The sequence below is a fragment of the Rhinatrema bivittatum genome, chromosome 6, assembly GCF_901001135.1.
Source record: "Rhinatrema bivittatum chromosome 6, aRhiBiv1.1, whole genome shotgun sequence".
Taxonomy (NCBI): Eukaryota; Metazoa; Chordata; class Amphibia; order Gymnophiona; family Rhinatrematidae; genus Rhinatrema; species Rhinatrema bivittatum.
This window is the reverse complement of record NC_042620.1, coordinates 344,100,701-344,125,866: the sequence shown is the minus strand read 5'-3', so window position 1 is coordinate 344,125,866 and position 25,166 is coordinate 344,100,701. Positions and strand designations below refer to the sequence as shown.

Below are 25,166 nucleotides of genomic sequence, written 5' to 3'. Positions count from 1 at the left end.
TGCAAGGCAGGTCTTTGGCTTCCCACCCTGATGATGTGCATTTTCTAAAGGGTGTTCAGCATGTGTATCCCCCTCTTCAAAAGGTATTTCCGGAGTGCAATCTTAATTTAGTGTTGCAGGTTCTCTGCGAGGATCCCTTTGAACCTTTGGCTCGAGCATCCTTGAAGACCCTCACCTTGAAGACTGTCTTTTTGGTAGCCATTTGTTTGGCTAGGTGGATCTCAGTTGCAGGCTCTTTTCTGCCATACATACATGATCATTGTAAAGCCTTTGGCTGAATTACTGTTTGCTGTAAACCGAGGTGATGTGCATTACGTGCCACGGTATATATATAAAAAAAAGGATAAATAAATAAATAAATAAATTTCCTGTGGATATCATCAGATGTGGTTTCCTTGCGTACAGTGCCTTTCTTTCTCCCTAAAGTTTCGGCCTTTCATGTGAACCAGACGGTGGAGTTTCCGGGATTTCCAGATTGGTCCCGTGATTCTTCTATGGGACAGGCTCTCCATCTTTTGGATGTGCGACGCGCTGTGTTGCGTTATTTGAAGGTGACCAATTCGTTTCGTCGATCTGATCACCTTTTTGTGCTATTCGGGGGTCCAAAAGAGGGAGAGAAAGCCTCTAAAGCTTCCTTGGCTCACTGGTTGAAAGAGACTATTTGCTCAGCCTATGTTTCTCAGGACTGCACGGTGCCGGTGGGGCTTAAAGCTCATTGACACTCGTGCCCAGGCAGCGTCGTGGGCCGAGTGTCAACTGGTGTCTCTTCAGGAGATATGTAAGGCCGCAGTTTGGTCCTCGCTTCACACTTTCACTAGGCATTACCGTTTGGATGTGCGCACCCCAGAGGTGACTCCTTTTGGTGAGAGTGTGCTGAGAGCAGGTCTTCCGGGCTCCCGCCCGGTTTTGGGAAGCTTTGGTACATCCCACTTGTCTGGACTGATCTGGGTATGTTCAGGAAAAGAAAATTGGTTCTTACCTGCTAATTTTCGTTCCTGTAATAACACAGATCAGTCCAGAGGCCCACCCTTGGAAGTTCTCTGCTGAAAGACTGCTTGTTCTGCTGCTGATTCTTTGGGCTCATACAAAGATGGTTTTCGAAGATATGTTGAATGTGTTCCAATGTTCTGGGTTATTCTGTTGACTGTGGTTGTTATCCAGTTCAGGGGTATTCATCCCAGGGGCTTGGTTCGCCCTATTGTTAAATTATCTTGGCTTGGGTACAGGCCAATACTGAGGGACTTGCAGGTGGCACTCTCAGATATATAGCCGTGCCCAAAGTTTTGTCCTCTGCCTCCATCTGCTGGTAGGGATGAATAAACCCATCTGTCTGGACTGATGTGTGCTATTACAGGAACGAAAATTATCAGGTAAGAACCAATTTTCCTGTCCAGTCTTACCAAGTTGCCCTTTAAGTGGTGCTTACTGTATGGGGGAGGCGTCTTGGAGGCCCGAGCAATTTGACTAGCCTTTCTGCAGTTCGAGGCTCGGTTGGAAGGAAAAGATATGAATGTCAGACAATGCGAGGGCGGTGGCCTACATAAATCATCATCAGGGCTCAAAGTCAGCAAGTCTCTCAGGAAATGGATTTCCTTCTTCCATAGGTGGAACAGCATTTGCTAGTGTTGTCAGCTTCTCATATAGCAGGAGTGAACAACAAGCGGGCGGATTATCTGTCATCGCATGTTGGATCCAGGAGAAAGGGAATTGGTCCCCAAAGTGTTTCAACTCATTGTGGAGCGATGGGGTTGGCCTTTTTTGATGGCGAGCAGCAAGAACATGAAAGTGGATCGCTTTTACAGTCAGAACTGGGATGTTCAAGCACTCGGAGTGGATGTGTTGGGCACAGGGAAAGTTGCTATGTGCGTTTCCGCCGAGGCCAATGATTGGTTGGTTACTACAGAAAATAGAGCGGCATCTGGGCTTGGTGCTCTTGGTGGCCCTGGATCGGCCATGCAGGCCATTGTATGTAGATCTGTCGTCTGCTTTCAGAGGATCCATAGCAGATCCCTCTGCTCGGGGGTCACGGGCTAAAACTGCCAGGGGTATCAATCCAAGGAATGGCCCTCCACAGGAACCTGGCACCTCGGGGAGCAGAAAACTTCCAAAATACCAGATCAGTCAAGACTACAGGTAAACACCTCTACCATATGCTGGAGGCAGAGAAATACTGAGGGACTGCAAGTGGTACTCTCAGATATGTAGCAATGCCAAAAGTTTTGTCCTCTGCCTCCATCTGCTGGTAGGGATGAATAAACCCACTTGTCTGGACTGATCTAGGAATATTCAGGAATTTGAAATAGTATCAGCGACCAGTTACCCAGCCAAAGTACTTTTCGGGCTGCAATCACCAAAACCACCTCCCGAACAGCCGAACATGCCAAATCGTAACCTGCATTTGCCAAGAGCCCAGCTCCCAGCTCTAGGTAAGGGGCATTCTCACCCAAAACCCTTGAGCCTCCTTGGCTAATTGTAATCTGGCCCTGGTCACCATACAACAGCAAGCGGAGATTTGGAGATTCATGGCCACGCCTCAAAGGCCTGTTTCAAAATTGCCTTAATTTTCTGATCCTGAGCCTCCTTTAAGGCTGCACCTCCTTCCACCAGAATGGTGGTACGTTTTGTCACTATGCAGATCAGGGCGTCCACCTTGGGAAAAACAGAGCTGCTCCCTAGCTTTAGAATCCATAAGGTACAAACCGGCTAATGAGCAACCCCCTTTAAAATTAACCTCAGGAGAGCTCCATTCCAAATTGTTCAATTCTTGCAGTGTCTCGTAAAGAGGAAAAGACCAAGACACCTTTCGCAAACTAATATCACAGGATTCTTCTTCAGATCCCGAGTCGCCACAAGCAAGGCCTACACACAACCTTCAGAGTCTATAAAATCAAACTTGACATCTCGTCTCTGTGAAAGAGGCGAAGCACTGTCCTGTGTGGTTCTGCATTTGGGGGAATCTCCCTCCTTCAAAAATGCCTCTTCGGGATCCCCCATCAAGGATCCTGACTCTTCCCAGGAGTCTCCTGAAGATTATGCATCCTCACCTTCTCCCCCAGTACACTGTCCTCTCCTCTGCTTTTTCCATCTGGGAGGGGACGAGGCCTCATTTGACCTCTTCCGTGATCCTAAGTGGGGAGACTGCTGATGTGGGTGATACTGAGACTCCACCCGGGACCCTTCCTGCCCCTTACAAAAAGCCTGCAGGCCTTTAAAAAAATTCCACCCATGAGATGGTGGAAAGATCCATTCCCTGAGAAGGTAAAGCCCCTTCCGAGCTCACCCCTGTGGCAGGAGAGGAGCCGGTGAAGAATCCTCACAATCCCCCACACTTTCCTCCTGTGAACTTGGAGTTCCTGAAGTCCCTGCAGGGACAAATTCCCCTGCAGAGACATCTCCTTGAGCCTCCACGCATTTCTGGCAAATGCTTAGCGATCCCCTGGGGCTAATTACCCGCACATGACAGGCAGAGCAGACGCACAACTTTTTCCTGCACTGCTCTCCCAATGCCATCTCTCCCCTGTATGTGCCTCAGCAGCAGTGCTGCAAGCTCAAAATGGTGCCTGCCACGTAGTTTCACACTACTGCGACACTCTGGATGGCTCCAAAATTAGTGCTTCGGCCCCTGCTCGCAATGCAGCCTCTTTCTCCTACCCCTCCTCTGTGCACAATCGCTGCTGCTGTCTCTGCCGACACGGGGGTTTTGGTTTTTTTTTATAAACTATTTGCTGAGCTGAAACTGCCGAACACCAGAGAAAATCGGGGCAGGGAGCAGGCAGAGGAGAGGAGGTCAAAACAGAGAGGAGAGGAAGAGAGACAAATTAACAGGGTTGAGCCCAAGGCTCCCTTACCCTACAGCACTCTCCCTACAGGAACTCTCCATTGCCAGGAGGAGGGCTAGAGCACCAGCCTTTACCTCACTCCTGTCCTGAAATATCAGACACTCAATTGAAGGAGGGAGCAAATGTTATCAACACAGGAGGTCAGAATAGCCTGTTTAAACCAGGCAGGCTGAAATCAACAAGCAAAGATGCATGTCCACAACCTGCTGGAGACGGAGAAAATACTGGCTGGCTGATGTCTGTGATGAGCTACACGAGGGTGACGTCAGCAAGTCTGTTCTCTATCTCCATCTGCTGGTTGGAATGTACAACCCACTGGATGAAGAGGAGCATTAAATTTTGGTGCTATAAACTCCCTACCTGGGTGTGCATTTCAACTTGGAGAACTTTCTGAATCAGTTAGGTTGCTGTGTCCCTGGGTGTCCATTTCCAGCCAATTCTCCTGAGCGAGTTTGGATGCAGGAACTGGCAGCGATAGAGCATGGTATGCAGGGAAGTCATGCTGTTCTGCACACACTGCAAGGTACTTGCAGAGAATCATTTCCATCTCCAGCTGCATAACTGGCATGTGCTGCCACTGTATGCCAAGTTACAGTACAGCCAGCACTGACATTTGATGCAATATAGTCTCTGTTAAAGGCTGATGGGAGTTCCTGAGAGGGATGACATCAGTGGCACACAGGGACTATATTGACAAACACATGCTCACTGTGACAGCAAACGCTCTCCACAAGGCCTGTGTTGTTATATTACTCCCAGAAGAAATCCTGTGTGATAGGGAAGTTCTGTAATGTGACATGCACATGCCCCAAGTGACTACACAAACATGTACAACTCTGACATGGTTACAAATCGTAGGGTAATTCTGATAAATGGAATTCTCCATTTTATGTACACATAGAACCTAAGTGATAAATCTTCCCTCCTCTACAACTGAGCATTAGGTGATCAAAATCATCAAGCATGGCAGATGTACCCAAGAAACCTCCTTTGTGGCAACCCCTCTCATCTGCCAGCAGGGGGCATCTGTACTGCACGCATGGCTCAGTCATCCCTTAAGTTAAGATCTGAATGTATCACTTTTTATAAAGCAAACCAAAAACCTCAGACAGCCCTGGATATGAGACCCAAACCCAGAGCACCTGGTGCCACACCTCCAAGCGAAGATGCCCAGTTATAGGATCAGCTAGTGACAAGGACCTTTCCTGCACCCCAGGCATGTATTCGGAATACATTTGGAGATGAAGATTACTCATTATCAAGACAGGCGGTGGCTGCCCATTTCTCTACATGTATATGCATTACTATTGAAATAATACATAGCCTTATGTCTTACCTTTTGATCTAAGCCTTTCAAATTCTTTACAATTATCAGAAGGATCTCAGGATAAAGGCTGACAAATATCAGGAGAATTATTGTAAGCCAAACCGATACAGACGACAGCGTGTGAGCAAATACAAAATACATTCTCTGCTGTCTGAGGAACGGCCTGAAACAGAAAGTCAAACAGGAGATGATAAGTACCAGATGCTCTAAATTCCCTCAGTGCATGAAAACCAACAGGAGTAAGAGAAAGTGCAAACGTGTGACTGTTAAGTCAAAGCCAGATAGCTTAAGACATGGCAGCCAGGCAGCAACTGCTGATAAGGACATTACACAGAGCTGAATTGTTGTATGAATCAGAAAACTGAGCAACAAAAAGCCCCATAAAATCAACATAGAAACAAAAACTGCCAGCAGATAAGACCACAAGAATTAATCAGCTGGCTCATTTTCATTACCAAATACATACTACAGAACTGACTTGATTTCCGGCTTTGCCTTCACTTTCCCCACCATCTAGGAACATCTGTGCACGTCTTTCTAAGCCTGGTTTCTCACCCCCATTATCTTGTTCCATGCCTCTGCCACCCTTTGCAAAGAAATGCTTCCTGACGTTCATCTCCAGCCTCAGACTGGGTCCCCTGGCTGGGCAGCCACATTTCCACTGAAAAAACGCTCGCCTCTTGGACTTCACACCCGCAGGAGTGGCCCCAGGTTTTCTGTGGTCGCTCAGGGCTACCTTCTGCAGCTATGGTTCGAGAATTGTGCAGCCCAATTTTCAAGATTCTATAGCACTTTTTCCATATAGTTCACATTACTTACAAAATTATTTTTCAGTAATCAAATATTTTGAACTCTTGGGTGTGTGAAGTTAGTTCCTTTCAATATTCCTTTCCTCTATCACAGCATTTTCATTTTACTTTATTCCTTTCTCTTTTTCTCTCCATTTACCCCATCTCTTCTCACTATAACCTCTCCCACACAAGTATCTTTTCTCCTCTCACCTATCTCCATTCGTGCCATCTATCCTTTTCCCCTTCCTCCTGCTCATTCCTTCCCCATTAACAGGTCGATCCAGTAAAGTTCAGTTGAAGATTTCTCGTCTGTAACGAGCTCGCTGCGCACAATTCGGACGCGTAAGGCAAACCAGCGATACAGTCTCCAGTTTTGCGCGTCCGTAGCGCTTCTTAAAACAGACGCGTAACCCTTCCCGCACCCGGCATGTAAATGAACGAATTAGCTGTATAATGAAGGAATTAGCTATTCCCCTCCGATACCGTAACGCGCGCTCAGGTTCTCTCATTAGTAACGCACTGTTTTGCCGCGGCCGTAACGTGTTAGTTTACCGCCTCCCCCTAGTAGGAGTTAGGACTGTGAGTCTAGTAATAAATCCATCGACACCGCTTAAGATACTCAAAAACAATAAAACACAATTTAAAAAAAAAGCGATAAAGAGATGATCGAGAAAATGTAATGATGTGGGACACATAAAACCTGTCAGAAGAAAAAATAAAAATTTTTAAATACCTGTCGGAGGGCCGCGTGGGTCCAGGCGGCCGGCGTGGGTCCAGGCGGCGGGAGCCGGGTGGTCGCGTGTTAAATCTAGGCCACGGGCGGGTGGGCGCCTGTTCCGGGCGGCGGCGGCAGCGGCGGCGGGGGGACACGCGTTAGTTCGAGACGGCCGGCGGGCGGTCGCGTGTTAAATCTAGGCCGGGTCCGCACAGGCGCGCATTCACTGCCGGTGGGGGCTGCCGGGAGAGGCAGCCCCCACCGGCAGTGAATGAATTCATTCATCCAGGCGGAGGAGCCGGCTGCTTTCGCCACCGGCTCCTCCGCCTGGATGAATGAATTCATTCACTGCCGGGAGAGGCAGCCCCCACCGGCAGTGAATGCGCGCCTGTGCGGACCCGGCCTAGATTTAACACGTGACCACCCGCCGGCCGTCTCGAACTAACGCGTGTCCCCCCGCTGCCGCTGCCGCCGCCCGGAACAGGCGCCCCCCCGCCCGCGGCCTAGATTTAACATGCGACCACCCGGCTCCGCCTGGACCCACGCGGCCGTCTGAAACTAACGCGCGTCCACCCCCCGCCGCCCGGAACAGGCGCCCACCCGCCCGCGGCCTAGATTTAACACGCGACCACCGGCCCCCCCGGATCCCGCCGGCCGCCTGGACCCACGCGGCCCTCCGACAGGTATTTAAAAATTTTGATTTTTACACTTCCTGGTGCCTGTCATTTCAAATGTCATTTGAAATGACAGGTACCAGCGCACCCTGGTTACTGTATAGGCGCTGTATTAAGCGCCTATACAGTAAAATGGGTTACGCGGCCATAACCCTTCCCTACCGCTTTAAAGCCGCGGCATGCATTTGCATGCGATTAGAGGAGAGTATCGGGGAGTTAGTGAAGAGAACTGTGCGTGCGGGGAGGAAGGGTGCGCCTGACACTACCTCACTGTTTCTACCGCAGCCTTACTGGATCGACCTGTAAATCAGCCCGGTTAAGCCAAATAAGGGAACGGGCAGTATCAATAGCCGGATCTAAACTTTGATGCTCTCCCCATGCATTTGCAGTTACAAACAGATAAGAAAAAATTCAAAGCTAATTTGAAAACTTGGCTTTTTAAAAGCGCATTCGCAGAAAACGAATAGCATAGCGTGATTTTTTATTAATGCTTTTTTTTTTAGTAATAGTAGTATTTGATCCAGTCTGTCTAAAATGTTTGTTATTATGGTTTTGTTCATTAATTTATTATTTTATCAGTCTCAAGATATTTTAGGTTTTTATCCAAAGAAGTATACCTGTTGAGATTTTCTGGTTTCCAAGAATATTAATATTTATAAAGTTTTTATGGGTCTTAGCATCTAAAATATATTTTATGTTCTTTTAACAGATTTTAGATGCTATTGTATTTGATAAATGTTTGTATTTCTTTGATGTTATTTAATGTAAACCGTTGTGAAGGCCAGCCCGATGTGACGGTATATAAAAACAAATCATAAACCCAATAATTCCTTCCACTACACTCCTCCTCTCTTCACTAATATTATTTATTTATTTATTTATTTTTAATTTTTATATACCGAAGTTCTTGTAGGGACTACAAATCACTCCGGTTTACATAAAACGAAGAACTGCTCAACAGAGAGCTGAGCTTTACATGGAACAGTAGAACATATGGAACAGTATAACTGGTTGACAATTTAACATAGAGCTAAATAAAGAAATAATAGTTTAACTGGTAATAAATAGTAATAAGTAAAGAAATATAATATATTATATAAGCAGTATAACTATTTAACGTAGCAATAAATATAAGCAATGCCAAATATATATATGAAATAAAGTAAATTTTTGATCTCAAAGATCATTGTCCAGTTGTAGATATTTTAGAATTAGTACTGGATACAGTGACCATAATTAGGGTAATTAGGATACTTAGTAATTAGGGAGTCTGTCTGTCACTTAAGCGTCTGGGAAAGCTTGTTGGAAGAGAAAAGTCTTCAGTCTTTTTTTGAATTCTTGATGACTGGGTTCTAGTCTAAGATCTGGGGGAAGCGTGTTCCATAGGTGTGGGCCTGCTGAAGATAGCGCTCGTTTGCTCAATGATGATTTTATTTGTGGAGCAAGCAGTGTTCCTCTGTATGCGCTTCTGATTGGTCTGGAGGAAGTGTGTAGTTGTAGTTGCGAGCTTAATGTGATGGGAGCTAGTTTGTTTGTCGCTTTATGGATGATAGTGAGTACCTTATAGAGTATCCTTTGTTTAATGGGTAGCCAATGTAAGTTCCGGAGGATTGGGGTGATATGATCTTTTTTGTTAGTGCTAGTTAGAATTCTAGCCGCTGAATTCTGAACCATCTGTAATGGTTTGATGGTGTTGGCGGGTATACCAAGTAGCAGGGAATTGCAATAGTCTAGCTTAGAAAGAATGATGGATTGTAGTACTAGCCTGAAGTCGGAGAAGTGAAGGAGGGGTTTAAGTTTTTTGAGGACTTGCAGTTTGTAAAAGCAGTCCTTTGTGGTATTGTTTACGAACTTTTTTAGGTTTAGATGATTATCAAGCCATGCTCCAAGGTCTCTGACGTCAGATGAGAATGAGTTGTTTGTGTTTGGTAGAGAAAGGCTGGAAGAGATTGTGCGTGGATCCTGGGAGACAATGAGCATTTCGGTTTTATTAGCATTCACTACTAAGTTGAGGCTTGAGAGTAGGTTTTTGATGGGCTGTAGGCATTCGTTCCAGTAAGTGATGGTTTTTTGAAGGGATTCTGTAATCGGAAGGAGGATTTGTATGTCGTCTGCATATAGGTAATAGGTGAGCTTAAGGTTTGAGAGTAGATGGCAGAGAGGGAGGAGGTAAATATTGAAGAGGGTGGGTGAAAGTGATGATCCTTGTGGGACTCCTTGCTCTGTCAAGATTGGATGCGATTCTTTGTTGTTTATCCTTACTTTGTAGAATCTGTTGCTTAAGAAGGAATGGAACCAACTAAGGGCTGTGCCTTTGATCCCTATGTTGGCTAGTTGGTCTATTAGAGTGGAGTGTTTTACCGTGTCAAATGCAGCGGAAAGATCTAGAAGAATAAGCAGGTATGATTGTTTATTCTCCATATTAACGAGGATTGTGTCAGTGAGAGATAGTAAGAGAGATTCGGTGTTTAGTCGTTTTCGGAATCCATATTGAGCTGGGGATAGAATATTATGATCTTCCAAGTAATCTGACAGTTGCTTGTTGACAATTTTTTCCATCAGTTTGGCGATAAGTGGTAAGTTTGCGATCGGTCTAAAGTTAGCTGGGTCTGATGGGCAAGCGTTTGGTTTCTTTAGTAATGGTTTAAGTATTGCCAATTTTAACTGGTTAGGAACTAAACCTTGAGAAAGGGATGTGTTGATAATTTCTGCAATTGGTTTTGAGATGGTGTTTGGTATGGCGATGAGGAGATTTGTTGGTATTGGGTCTGATGGGTGGGAGGAAGGTTTGAATTTTTTGAGTGTGTTTTCAATCTCCAATGAAGAAGTGAGCTCGAATGAATCCAGGCTTGTGGTTTGTTGCGGCCAGGATGTGAGGTGGTGAGTTAGAGTAAAGTTGCTGGATGTGATTGATAGGGTAAGGTTAGTGATTTTTGATTTGAAGTAGTTGGCTAGTTCGTTTGCTTTGTTGAGGGCTTGGTGGTCTGGGATAGTAGGCGGAGATGGTTTGGTTAAAGAGGAGACGTATGAGAAGAGAGCCTTTGAGTCGAATATAAAGTGGTGTATTTTTTTTCCGTAGAATTCTTTCTTTGTTCTAAGGATTGTATTCCTGTAGTTGTTGAGGAGGGATTTGTAGATGGCATGTGTAGAGGTGGTTGGGTTTTTTCTCCAGCTTTGTTCTTTTTTTCTGAGAGATTGTTTAAGGGATTTAAGTTCGGGTGTAAACCAAGGTTTCCTATTGTCTAGAGTAGGTTGTATGGTTTTGGTTGTAGTTGGGCAGATTTGATCTGCAATTTTATTGTTAATATTGATCCAAGAAGTAGTTGCAGTTGTTGCGTCTGTGAGGTCCAGTTGCTTTAATGCTTCAGACATCTTTTCACTGAGTATGTCTGGAGAGCATGGTTTCCTGAAGTGGATGGTGATTTTGTTAGTGGTTTGAGGTGGTGGGTTGTTGATATTGAGGGTTGTGTGGATAACTTTGTGGTCTGACCATGGAACTGGTGAACAAGTGGGGTTGGTATGAATGTTAAAGGGATCATTAATAAAGATTAGATCCAGAGTGTGGCCTGCCTTGTGGGTAGAACTGTTGATAATTTGAGTAAAGCCCAAATGGTTGAGAGAGGAAAGAACTGTTTGGCAGTTGATGGATTGTGGAGAAGCATCTACGTGTAAATTAAAGTCTCCGAGGATTATAGCAGGTTTGTCGGCGTTTATGTGTTTGGCTATAAGTTCTATCAGTAGAGAGGGATCCGATTCTAAGGTTCCTGGTGGTGCGTAGACTAAAGCTATTTGGATTTGTTCCGATTTAAAGAGGGAGAATTCAAGTTTGTTGGAGGAGTTGGTAAGTTGTAAGGTAATATTAAGACCTTTTTTTGCTGCAAGGAGGAGACCTCCACCTCTTTTTTTGGGTCTTGGGACGGAGAATACGTCGTAAGATTGTATGGGCAGTTGATTTATGAGTACAGTATCTGTGTGTTTTAGCCATGTCTCTGTAATTGCACAGATATCTGGGTTGGCTTCTATGAGGTAGTCACTGAGGATGTCCATTTTTTTGGAGAGCGACTGAGCGTTGAATAGTGTTAAGGTAAATAATGAGAGTCCAAGAAATTGAGTTATCGGTGAGATCATTATTGGTAATAGTCTTTGTTGTCGTGAGATGAGATGAATTGCAGGTTTTGTGTGCTTTCTGATTTTTTGCCAGATTTTAGGAATGGTGCAGAGGTGCATTATTGTGTCTCAATTAGTTGGGAACAGTGGTGTGATATTGAAAATGTTGCGTTAGGTATTGGACACTCTGGATGAATGGTGTCGAGGCTGGTTGACTGCTGGTGTGGCTGGATGAGAGCTGTCTTAGCTGGATGATTGCTGGTGAGGCTGGGTGATTGCTGGTGAGGCTGGATGATTGCTGGTGAGGTAGGATGATTGCTGTCGCTGTTACTTGCTTGTTACTCGCTGTTACTTGCTTGTTACTTGAGGTAGGATGATTGCTGTCGCTGTTACTTGCAAGCTGGCGAGTCTGAGTGAGTGTTGAAGAGGCAGTTATGAGTATGAGCCATGGACAATGGGATCCTTGGATGTATGCTTAGTTGACTCCTGGGATCACTCCGTGCCTATTAAATCAAGTTCGGTTGCGTCAAAATGAAGTAAGTAGGCGGCGAGCCCTGCTGACTTGGGTTAGGCCTCTGGCGTTCCTCTCACGGTGATGTAGCTAACGGTAGGGGGGCCTTTCGATGCGGTTGTATGGGTGTCGGCGAGACGAATCGGCAAAAAGCGAGCTAAATCCCAGCGTGGTCGGCGCGGGGGCCTACGGTGGTAGGGCGAGAGCTTGAGAGTTGTTCTGTACTTACTGCAGTTGTTTGGTTGTTAAGTAAGTAGGATCGTGTTGAACCTGATGTCTGCGGTGGTCTGCACTCCGGTCTGCACTAAGGGGCGCACAAAGGGGCCAGCCCCTTTGACGCGCTCCTTCGACGCGTGGCGTTCGACGCGTGGCGTCTGGGTGGTTTTTGATTTAAGGGCTACTTGGCCTCAGCCGATTGGCTGTCTTGCAGCTGGCTTTTGGGCGTGTCACTCGGAGGCGGAGGAGGGGCCTTTGCTGCTTGTTTTTGGCCCCGATTTCGGTCGCGCTGTCGGCGCTGAGGCCGCCCGGGTGGGGAGTGAATTTTGCTGACCTTCCCCCGGCGGGGCTCGGCGCCGATTGCGCAGGCCCTCCCCAGCAGTAGCGGCAGCGGCAAGGGAAAGGAGATGGCGCCGAAGAGAGCCGCGATTTAAATCCCCGTTGGGCCGGCTCTGATTGGTTGAGCTGAGGCGTAGGCGGGACCTGAGTCTCGGCGGGATTTTTTTTACCTTTGCTGCTTGTTTTTGGCCCCGATTTCGGTCGCGCTGTCGGCGCTGAGGCCGCCCGGGTGGGGAGTGAATTTTGCTGACCTTCCCCCGGCGGGGCTCGGCGCCGATTGCGCAGGCCCTCCCCAGCAGTAGCGGCAGCGGCAAGGGAAAGGAGATGGCGCCGAAGAGAGCCGCGATTTAAATCCCCGTTGGGCCGGCTCTGATTGGTTGAGCTGAGGCGTAGGCGGGACCTGAGTCTCGGCGGGATTTTTTTTACCTTTGCTGCTTGTTTTTGGCCCCGATTTCGGTCGCGCTGTCGGCGCTGAGGCCGCCCGGGTGGGGAGTGAATTTTGCTGACCTTCCCCCGGCGGGGCTCGGCGCCGATTGCGCAGGCCCTCCCCAGCAGTAGCGGCAGCGGCAAGGGAAAGGAGATGGCGCCGAAGAGAGCCGCGATTTAAATCCCCGTTGGGCCGGCTCTGATTGGTTGAGCTGAGGCGTAGGCGGGACCTGAGTCTCGGCGGGATTTTTTTTACCTTTGCTGCTTGTTTTTGGCCCCGATTTCGGTCGCGCTGTCGGCGCTGAGGCCGCCCGGGTGGGGAGTGAATTTTGCTGACCTTCCCCCGGCGGGGCTCGGCGCCGATTGCGCAGGCCCTCCCCAGCAGTAGCGGCAGCGGCAAGGGAAAGGAGATGGCGCCGAAGAGAGCCGCGATTTAAATCCCCGTTGGGCCGGCTCTGATTGGTTGAGCTGAGGCGTAGGCGGGACCTGAGTCTCGGCGGGATTTTTTTTACCTTTGCTGCTTGTTTTTGGCCCCGATTTCGGTCGCGCTGTCGGCGCTGAGGCCGCCCGGGTGGGGAGTGAATTTTGCTGACCTTCCCCCGGCGGGGCTCGGCGCCGATTGCGCAGGCCCTCCCCAGCAGTAGCGGCAGCGGCAAGGGAAAGGAGATGGCGCCGAAGAGAGCCGCGATTTTAAATCCCCGTTGGGCCGGCTCTGATTGGTTGAGCTGAGGCGTAGGTGGGACCTGAGTCTCGGCGGGATTTTTTTTACCTTTGCTGCTTGTTTTTGGCCCCGATTTCGGTCGCGCTGTCGGCGCTGAGGCCGCCCGGGTGGGGAGTGAATTTTGCTGACCTTCCCCCGGCGGGGTTCGGCGCCGATTGCGCAGGCCCTCCCCAGCAGTAGCGGCAGCGGCAAGGGAAAGGAGATGGCGCCGAAGAGAGCCGCGATTTAAATCCCCGTTGGGCCGGCTCTGATTGGTTGAGCTGAGGCGTAGGCGGGACCTGAGTCTCGGCGGGATTTTTTTTTACCTTTGCTGCTTGTTTTTGGCCCCGATTTCGGTCGCGCTGTCGGCGCTGAGGCCGCCCGGGTGGGGAGTGAATTTTGCTGACCTTCCCCCGGCGGGGCTCGGCGCCGATTGCGCAGGCCCTCCCCAGCAGTAGCGGCAGCGGCAAGGGAAAGGAGATGGCGCCGAAGAGAGCCGCGATTTAAATCCCCGTTGGGCCGGCTCTGATTGGTTGAGCTGAGGCGTAGGCGGGACCTGAGTCTCGGCGGGATTTTTTTTACCTTTGCTGCTTGTTTTTGGCCCCGATTTCGGTCGCGCTGTCGGCGCTGAGGCCGCCCGGGTGGGGAGTGAATTTTGCTGACCTTCCCCCGGCGGGGCTCGGCGCCGATTGCGCAGGCCCTCCCCAGCAGTAGCGGCAGCGGCAAGGGAAAGGAGATGGCGCCGAAGAGAGCCGCGATTTAAATCCCCGTTGGGCCGGCTCTGATTGGTTGAGCTGAGGCGTAGGCGGGACCTGAGTCTCGGCGGGATTTTTTTTACCTTTGCTGCTTGTTTTTGGCCCCGATTTCGGTCGCGCTGTCGGCGCTGAGGCCGCCCGGGTGGGGAGTGAATTTTGCTGACCTTCCCCCGGCGGGGCTCGGCGCCGATTGCGCAGGCCCTCCCCAGCAGTAGCGGCAGCGGCAAGGGAAAGGAGATGGCGCCGAAGAGAGCCGCGATTTAAATCCCCGTTGGGCCGGCTCTGATTGGTTGAGCTGAGGCGTAGGCGGGACCTGAGTCTCGGCGGGATTTTTTTTACCTTTGCTGCTTGTTTTTGGCCCCGATTTCGGTCGCGCTGTCGGCGCTGAGGCCGCCCGGGTGGGGAGTGAATTTTGCTGACCTTCCCCCGGCGGGGCTCGGCGCCGATTGCGCAGGCCCTCCCCAGCAGTAGCGGCAGCGGCAAGGGAAAGGAGATGGCGCCGAAGAGAGCCGCGATTTAAATCCCCGTTGGGCCGGCTCTGATTGGTTGAGCTGAGGCGTAGGCGGGACCTGAGTCTCGGCGGGATTTTTTTTACCTTTGCTGCTTGTTTTTGGCCCCGATTTCGGTCGCGCTGTCGGCGCTGAGGCCGCCCGGGTGGGGAGTGAATTTTGCTGACCTATCTCACCCCTTACTCTCCTCCTACTCCTGTAGCTCCCATTCCATTTGCCTCTGCTTCTCTTCCCCTGTAACCTTTCCTGCTTTCCCAGTCCTCTTGCTGCCAGTCTCCTGTGACACTATTGTGAGTCATTCAGCAGTAAGCCAATAGCCTAACTGAGCAGAAGTGGAAGAAAACAATGGTTTGGTGCAGCAGGAAAGAAACAGCTGGCGCCCCAGCACAGCAGAACAAAGGGAGGATAACAGTGGTGTAGCATAGGGGGGGAAAGAGGAAGGTGGTGGTGGTGGTGGTGGCCCCAGATAAGATACAGTAGGTTGGCAGCCTGGTGCTGCAGGAGAGAAAGCAATCAGTTAGACTCCAGGTGAAGCAGCATCAGCAGTGGGCAATAGGAAACTGATAGAGAAAGAGTAAGCGTCAGCTGAGCTCATGAAGCAATATCGTAAGTAGCAGCAACGTGGGCGGGCATCTCCCATGACTTCATGGCACAAGGCAAATTCTGCAGCAGTTCACTGAAGCGCTATCGGCATGGGTGCAGAACTCTGCACAATGCCATAGAACAATGTTGTAGAGGTGGCAGCTGGCAGCCTATCACAGCACGAGCGCAATCCACATGGACTCTGGCACAACACAGAAGAGGATGGTTATAACCAATGCTAAAGAGGCTGTCACAGAGGCCAGTGGAGACTGGACATATGGCAACCACATCCCCTGGTCTGGAGTCATACTGGGTGCCTGGTGCCAGTGCTTTCCATAAAGGAAAATTGGTTCTTACCTGCTAATTTTCATTCCTGTAATACCACAGATCAGTCCAGACAAGTGGGTTTTGCATCCCTAACAGCAGATGGAGGTAGAGAACAAAAACTTTGAGGCACTGCTACATATCCGAGAGTACCACCCTCAGTATTGACCTGTACCCAAGCCAGATATTAATCCCTAAAACCGTTTCTAGGGCGAACAGGCAACCTGGGGTTGGGCCCCTGAACTGGAGCCCCTTATACTTCCAGAAATGCAACAGTCTGATAACCGCTGAACTGAACCTATGTACAATCTATAAAGGTCTCCTTGAAAAATGGATCCCCAAGTAACAGGAAATTCAGTCTTTTGGCAGCGATGGGGTGGGATTCTGGACTGATCTGTGGTATTACAGGATTGAAAATTAGCAGGTAAGACCGAAGTTTCCTTTCCTGTTCATACCCAGATCAGTCCAGACAAGTGCGATGTCCCCAAGCACTCCTAAACTGGGCGGGAACCCGAAAGACTCGCACGAAGAACACTCACCAAAGGACGCATCCTCCTGCGCCCTCACGTCCAAACGGTAGTGCCTGGTGAAAGTATGAAGAGGACCACACCACAGCCCTGCAAATCTCCTGGGAAGACAGTAACTGACACTCTGCCCAGGAGGCTGCCTGTGCTCTTGTAGAATATGCTTGCAGCCCCACTGGAACCTTGCGCCCTTTACAAATATAAGCCGAGGAGATGGCTTCCTTCAGCCAACGAGAAATTGTGGCCTTTGAGACCTTGTCTCCTTTCTTTGTGTCACTAAACAGCAGAAAAAGGTGATCTTAGTGCCTAAAACTATTGGTGACCTCCAGATACCGTAACAAAGTCTGTCGCACATCTAAAAAGTGCAGCTCCCTATCCGGAGAATATTCCCTCGACCACTCTGGAAAGGCCGGGAGATCCACTGTCTGATTAACATGAAGAGAGAACACCACCTTTGGTAAGAAAGAAGGGACCATCCGCAACATGACTCCATCGTTAGAAATCTGCAAAAAAGCATCCCTGCAAGACAGCATCTGTAATTCCAAAATCCTTCTTGCAGAACATATAGCCACTAGAAACACTGCCTTCAAAGTCAAGTCTTTCACAGTTGCTCTCTTCAAAGGCTCAAAAGGAGTGCCACAAAGCACTCGCAGAACTAAATTGAGGTTCCAATCCAGAGACAACATCCTAACCGGAGGGCGCAAAGGCTTAACCCCCTTTAGGAATCACACCACATCAGAATAGGAGGCCAAATACCTGCTCCGCACCTTTCCCCTATGGGAACCTAAAGCAGATACCTGCACACGCAACAAATTATAGGCCAGCCCTTTCAATAACCCCTGTTGTAAAAAGCCTAAGATATGAGGAATGTTCACATTCAGGAGATTCAATCGCCATGGCAGACACCAAGTCTCAAAAACTCTCCAAATCCTGACAGACCTCAATGACAGAGGATCTCCGAGCCTGGAGAAGCATGGAAATAATCTGTTCTGAATAGCCTTAGGCACAACTGCTGCCTTTCAAAAGCCAAGCCGCAAGACAGAAGTGATCCTCCCGATCTGAAAATATGGGACCCTGACGAAGCAACCCTGGAAGGTGGGCTAACCTGAAGGGTTCCTCTACCGCGAGATGAACTAGATCCACACACCACGGACGTCGCAGCCACTCCGGCACAACAAGCATCACCAATCAACCCCGGGATGCACCTCTATGTGCTGCAGAACTCGATCGACGAGTGGCCAAAGAGGAAACACATACAGCAGGATCCCCGTTGGCGAAGGACACACCATAGCATCCAGACCCACCACGCTGACTTCTCTCCCTCGACTGAAAAACCTTGTTGTTTTTTAGTTGGCCCACGTTGCCATGAGATCCAATTGGGGAACTCCCCATCTGGTACAGATGTGATCCCAAGCCTCCAGGGACAACTCCCATTCCTCCGGATCCAACTGCTGCCTGCTGAGGAAATCTGCTTGCACGTATTCTACTCCGGCAATGTGAGAAGCCGCTATACCCTTGATGTAGCGTTCCACTCATCAGTCGTCAAGGAGCCACCGTGTCCCTCCTTGACGACTGATGTACGTCACTGTCGTCACACTGTCGGAGAACACACAAACAATCTGACCTTTAACTCAGGGCAGGAAGGCTTCCAGAGCCCTATGAACTGCCCTTGTCTCCAGTCAATTGATAGACCAAGATGTCTCTACTGCTGACCAAAGACTTTGGGCTGATCATCCTCGGCACATCACCCCACAACTCTTGAGACTGGCATCTGTGATCACCACCACCCAGTTTGGGTCCTCCAGATCTATTCCCTTTTCCAGGTTGTGTCGTGACAGCCAACACAAAAGACTGGATCTGGATTCTCTTGGAAGAGGCAAAGGCAGATGATACTCCTCTGACACCGGACAAAAGCGCCCTCTGTAATGGTCACATGTGAGGAAAGGCCCACAGAACTAAATCCAACGTAGAGGCCATGGATCCTAGGACCTGCAAATAATCCCAGACTGTTGGAACTGACAGACAAAGCAGGCGCAACATCTGTGCCTGTAATTTCGACAACCTGTCCGAAGTTAGATACACCATGCCCTTCTGAGTATTGAATAGAGCTCCCAGATACTCCAGGGACTAGGTGGAAACCAGGTGTCTCTTTGCCACATTGATGACCCAACCCAGAGACCTCAAGGTATCCATCACTCGCTGAAGGGACCAAATGCACTCTGCTTCAGTCTTTGCCCGAATAAGCCAATCATCCAGATGCAGATGAACCAAAATTCTCTCTCACCGTAAGGCTGCCGCCACTACTACCATCACCTTTGTGAAGGTTCGAAGGGCTGTGGCCAAGCCGAAGGGGAGAACCTGGAACTGGAAATGCTGCCCCAGTACCATGAAGCGAAGAAACTTCCGATGGTCCTTTTTTAAAGGGAATATGGAGGTTCGCTTCCATCAGGCCCAACGACACCAGGAATTCGCCTCTGTGTATTGCCGTTATCATAGTGCACAACATTTCCATCTAAAATGCAGCACCCGTAAGGTCCTGTTCACTTTTTGCAAATCGAGAATGGGCCAAAAATTACCCTCCTTTTTGGGAACCACTAAGTAAATGGAGTACCTTCCTTGTGCCTGCTCTTCCAGTGGGACTGGAACAATCGCATTTAGATCTAGCAATCTCTGAAGAGTCCCCCTCACTGCCTCTCACTTGGTTCGGGACACAACGTGGGACTCTAGAAAGGCCTCTCTTACAGGGTACGAAAATTCTAAAGCATAGCCGACTTATGACCTCTAAGACCCAACAGTCTGAAGTAATCCTGACCCACTCCTCGTAAAAGCTGGACATTGACTTTCCACCACCAGTTCCCTGACTGGTGGCATCCCTGGGGGACCTGTGGGCACCACGAAAGGACTGGTGTCTACCTGAGACTGCTTTGTCCCTGGCACAGAGGAGCCCTTGCCTGAATGAAACCTCCGCAAGTCCCAAAAATGAGACCGGGGAAAACCTTATTGCTCTTCTTATCCTCAAGCAATCAATTTCTTTGGACTCACCCAAAGACTTCATTCAACTGATCCAAATCCTCCCCAAACAGAAGCTTCCCTTTAAAAGGAAGATTACATAGCTGAGACTTGGATCACATGTCTGCCGACCAATTGCGCAACCCCAAAAGTGTGCGTGCTGCCACCTCTGAGATCATGCTTCTAGCGGACATACGTACCAACCAAATCATACAGTGCATCTACTACATAGGCCACTCCAGACTCCAACTGGAGAACAGAGCACCCCAGTCGCAACCTGCCCTTGAGCTTTCTGAACCCAGCTCAAACAAGCGTGCTGCATCATACTGCTGCACACAGCGGCCCAAAGACTTAGGGCTGACATCTCAAACATACGCTTTAATTGAACCTCCAGCTTATGGTCCTGCACATCCTTCAGAGCAGCTGAACCCGCAACTGGAATTGTGGTTTTCTTGGTTACTGCGGACACAGCTGCATCCACCTTAGGCACCCTCAAATGCTCCAGGTTCTACTTTACTAGAGGATAAAGCTTTTCCATTGCCCTCCCAACTTTCAACCCTGTTTCCAGAAAGTCCCACTCTCAGCTAATGAGCTTCTATATCTTCTTAGGCAACAGGAAGGCACTAGGAGGACCTCGCAGCCCATCCAGAACCGGATTCACCCCTTCATTATTTGACTCCTCCTGAGTCATTTTTACTCCTAGCTCCTCTAACACCTGAGGAATAAGAGGATGCAACTCCTTTTAAAACAGGTGTACAACCTGAGGATCATCCCCCTCCGTCAGTGGAACCTCATCCAGATCAGGGTCATCCTTGATCAGAACAGATCAGGATTCAGGCTCGTATCCGGATCTGCCCCCTGTGGATGCGCAGGATCCTCCTGCATATCATCTGAATCCTCCAAATCTCTGGTGTCGCTCTCAGCTCTCACACGAGACAGCCTCAGGCATCTCATAAGATCCCCAGAACCTCCCAAGGAAACCTTCCTAAGTCTCTTGAAAGGGACACTGGACTGTCTTTCTTTGGGTCTTTCCCCCCCTGTTCCCATGCCTTGCCAGGAAGGCTCTATATAAAAGGAGAACAAACTCCAGGGAACCCCTCTAGATCCTCAGCCCCATGAGGGAGAAATTCTTCATCTGAGTCCCCCCCCCCCCCCCCCAACCTGGTCCTCCTCAGCATCCTGTCCCACAGGGGAAAGGGGAGGTGGAGAATTTCTGGGCTCTCTGACCTCTGAAGACCTTTGGGAGCAGTCCCTCGTGGGTGTGGCTGAAGTAGTGGAACCCACAGCCAAAGACTGACGCTACTCCTGCGGAGGTCCCCTCCTCCCCTCCCCTGTCGTGCAGCTGGTGCAGAGGGAACAAGAATTCAGCCGTGCCGACCAGAGTCCACAGGCCCTGTATGACGCCATGCATGTTTTCAGCACCATCCCCAATGAGGCAGCAAAACGAGGGCCGAGCACACGTGGCAGAGACCATAAGCCATGCAATTGTGTCTTCTGAGCGGCGTGCGATAGGCCTGTCTCACCAAGAAAGGTTCCTGCCAGGGAATCAGTGGGCTCCTCTCCGTCTACCTCCTGCCAACACACCCTGGTTGCCACGCCGCCGAACCAACTGAATCTCCCAATCTGCTTCTAACTTTTTTTTTTTCCAAACTTAATTTAAAAAAACAACAAAAAGGATTACTTCCCTGATCAGCAGCCTCTGGCTCGCAGGAGGAAACCTTGAAGGCAGCGAGGCTATCAAAGCTTCCAGAAGCAATGAGGGCGATCACATTCAGAAGTTTCCAACCCCCTAGTTGTCTGGCCCAACCTGAGGGATGGTCCACTAAGATACTAGCACTTTGGCAGAGCCCAATCTCAACTTTTCTAAATCTCCTTTAATTTTCTTTTTTTTTTGTCAGACTGCAGATTTGCACCTTTACTATCTGCTAGAGATAGAGAAATACTGCCGGTGGCACTCTCAGATATACAGCAGTGCCTCAAAGCTCTGGTTATCTGCCCTCTTGTCTGGACTGATCTGGGTATGAACAGGAAACCATGCATTTTGCATTGCTGATAGCTTGAAAATTGGACTCCAGCTACATGAGAGATATCAGAGTAAAGCAGTCACAAGACCAAAGCAAGAGTCAGTAGATTTGGCTACAGGTTCTGCAACAAGCAGCAATTTCCTTCAGAGACATGCCCTTATGACCCAAGGCTTAACTTCTCTCAAAACATACACACATTAGCATGAAAGGTATTTAAAGCCTCACAGACTCTAGACTGGCAGATGCATTAAGAGCTTTGTTTTCATTTGATGTTGCTGAGTTTCCCATGGAAATGATTTGATGACATGCTTATTAAAGTCGACACTGAATTAGTAACAGTTTGGAAATAGATCCGATGGGGAATGAAGCCTACACCGGTATTAGCGCCTGTTTATTAGTTTGTCAAGAGCATTTTGTGTTATTTAAAATGTTAAAGCTCAACTTTTTTTTTTTTTTAACTTTTCAGATCTTTTCCAATTATAGTATTGCTTCTTTTTCACAGCTAAAACAGGTGTATTTAAAAAAAACCCCAACATTTCTGTTTATCCATCTAGAAATATTAACATTCAACTAAACATACGCTACATATGCTTTACATAACAGCTCTAGAAATTGTATTAGTGTTAATAAAGAAATGGGGTCAGAGATTAGAAAAAGATCAATATATATCTATTTTTATTATTACTAATTTCTTCGACCCTATCTCCCCCTTCTCTGACCTTTCTCCCTTTAGCAGCGATGAACATATAAAGATTCCCAGAAATGGAGAGAAATCTCCCGTAAATAATAACTTTCCTGTGTTCCTTTGAATAGGACTTGTATTTTCATATAAAACCCTTAACCTTTCTTGCCCAGTATCTGGCAAAAGTGCCAGATTAAAAATCTCGTTAAGGATCCAAAGATCTAGTTATATGAGGATTTGAATGATAGAAAAAAAGATGGTATATGAACATAAGAATTTACTATACTGGGACAGACTGAGGGTCCATCAAGCCCAGTATCCGGTTTCCAACAGTGGCCAATCCAGGTCACAAGTACCTGGCAGGATCCCAAGCAGTAATTAGATCCCATGCTGTTATCGCAGTGACAAATGGTGGTTATTTCTTAAGTCTACTCGACTAATAACAGTTTATGGACTTCTACTCCAGGAACTTGTCCAAACCTTTTTTAAACTCAGCTACGCTGACTTAACTATCTCCTCTGGTAATGAATTCCAGAGCTTAACTTAATTCAGTGAAAAAAAAAAAAATTCTCTGATTTGTTTTGAATGTGCTATTTACTAACTTCATGGAGTACTCCTTAGTCTTTGTATTTTTTGAAACAGTAAATATACATTATCCGTTTATATTACAATTACATTTACCCATTCTATTCCACTCCTCTTTCATATTCCCTTCACCATCTCTTTTCTAAGCTGAACAACCCCAACCCATTCAAATGTTTGCATACCCTTGAATGTTTGGGCTGATAATATACACTTAAGTTTACACACACAGGTTGAGATGGAAACGAAAGGTAGGTATCCACACCTGTGTCTTGTTTGATTGTAATTAGTGTCTATGTATAAATAATCAATGAGTTTCTTAGCTCTTGAGAAACCCTTGTGCATTTCATTCAGAGTTGCACTGACTTGGTGGTTACTGAAGCATGGGAAAAGCAAAATAACTGTCAAAGGATCTGCAAGCAAACATAGTTCAACTTTATAAATCAGGAAAAGTATACAAAAAGATATCCAAAGATTTGAAAATGCCAATCAGCATTGTTCAAACAGTGGAAAATTATGGATTTTGTTAATACCAAGCCTCGGCCAGATAGACTAAGAAAGATTTCAGACAACTGCCAAGAAAATATGACAGGATGCAAAGAAAAACCCACAATCAACTACTAAAATACAGGCTTCTCTGAAACAAAATAGTATGGATGTTTCAGAATGCCAATTTAAGGAGATACTTGAACAAAAATGGGCTGCATGGTAGAGTTGCCAGAAAAAGGAAAATTGGTTCTTACCTGCTAATTTTCGTTCCTGTAGTACCACGGATCAGTCCAGACAGTGGGTTGAGCCTCCTGTCCAGCAGATGGAGACAGAGAAAAACTGAAAGGGTATCCTATATCAGGACAGAGCGCCCCTGTGTCCTTTCAGTATAAAGGATATAAAAGCAGAGAAATATAACGATAACCCAGAAAAAAGATCAAGCAAGAAAACCTTTAAACCATGAACTGCTAAATTGAAAATGCAAAACACTGCGATAAAAAAGATTACTCTTATATAGATATCTATCAGGTAGATACTTCCAGTGCCTAAAAATTCTGATAGGAAGCCAAATTCTGATAGGAGACCACTCGTTCAGCAGTGCTGTAGAAAAGAAAGGAACAACGAGCGGACATATAAACAGTAAGACAGCCAGGGCGGGAGTCTGGACTGATCAGTGGTACTACAGGAATGAAAATTAGCAGGTAAGAACCAATTTTCCTTTCCCTGTACGTACCCGGATCAGTCCAGACAGTGGGATGTACCAAAGCTTCCCTAAGTAGGGTGGGACCGAGATAGTCCCGCTCGAAGTACCTGCCTGATGAAGGAGCCAAAAACTGATGCCTGGACATCGAGACGATAGTGGCGAGCAAAGGTATGCAGTGACTTCCAGGTAGCAGCCTTGCAAATCTCCTGTGGAGACACCAACTGACTCTCCGCCCAAGAGGTAGAGCCTGCGAATGCAAAGAATGGGCCTTCAAGCCCTCCGGAATCGGCCGGCCCCCAACAGATATATGCCAACGCAATCGCCTCTTTAAGCCAACTAGCAATAGTAGCCTTAGAAGTCTTATTTCCTTTATTGGGCCCGGCTCCACAAGACAAAGAGATGATCAGAGATGCGGAATTAGTTCGTGACCTGTAAATACTGCAGGAAAACCCTCTTGACATCCAGCTTTCGGAGCTCCCTGCCTGGCATGCTGGTGACATCCTCCGAGGAGAAAGCTGGGAGCTCCACGGACTGATTCACGTGGAAGGAGGAAACAACCTTCAGTAAGAAGGAAGGGACTGTTTTAAGAGAAACCCCCGAATCAGAAAAATGCAGGAAGGGTTCCCTACAGGACAAGGCGTGGAGCTCGGACACTCTCCTGGCCGAGCAAATTGAGACAAGGAACACTGTCTTGAGGATCAGGTCTTTAAGGGTTGCTCGCCAGAGAGGTTCGAAGGACGCCTCACAGAGAACACGAAGCACAAAATTAAGGTTTCACGACGGACAAGTAGCCCGGACGGGCGGGTTCAAATGCTTAGCACCCTTGAGGAATCGAACAATATCAGGATGGGCCGCCACCGCATAACCATCAACCCTCCCTAGGAGGGAACCAAGGACTGAGACCTGCACCCGCAAAGAGCTAAAGGACAAACCTTTCGAGAGGCCACTCTGAAGGAGAGAATTTGAGACACAGAGGCCCTGCGTGCCAGGAAACCGGACTCAGAACACATTCTCAAACACCCTCCAGACCCGGACATAAGCGAGAGAGGTAGAAATCTTACGTGCCCGTAACAACGTGGAAATAACTTCCTCCTTATAACCCTTCTTCCTCAGTCACTGCCGCTCAAAAGCCAGGCCGCTAGACAGAAGCGATCCGCCTAATCGAAAAATATGGGACCTTGGCGCAGAAGGTTGGAGAGGTGACCGAGGTGCAGCGAACCCTCCATTTCCCACTAGAGGCCAGAGTGGGAACACGTAGAGAAGAATATCATGCAGCCAGGGGAGAACTATGGCATCTACACCTTCCGATCAGTGCTCCCATCTGCGACTGAAGACCCT

At 48.2% G+C, this 25,166-nt stretch overlaps 1 protein-coding gene across 4 annotated transcripts in view; it reads right to left on the bottom strand.

Annotated features, from left to right (window-relative positions):
* ATP11C (ATPase phospholipid transporting 11C) overlaps window positions 1-25,166 on the bottom strand; it is a 365,103-nt gene that overhangs the window by 20,850 nt on the left and 319,087 nt on the right. For all 4 annotated transcript variants that reach the window (XM_029607769.1, XM_029607770.1, XM_029607772.1 and 1 more), the window contains one exon: window positions 5,176-5,329. In XM_029607769.1, the coding sequence (XP_029463629.1) occupies window positions 5,176-5,329 (154 nt within the window). The remainder of the gene's footprint in view (window positions 1-5,175; window positions 5,330-25,166) is intronic.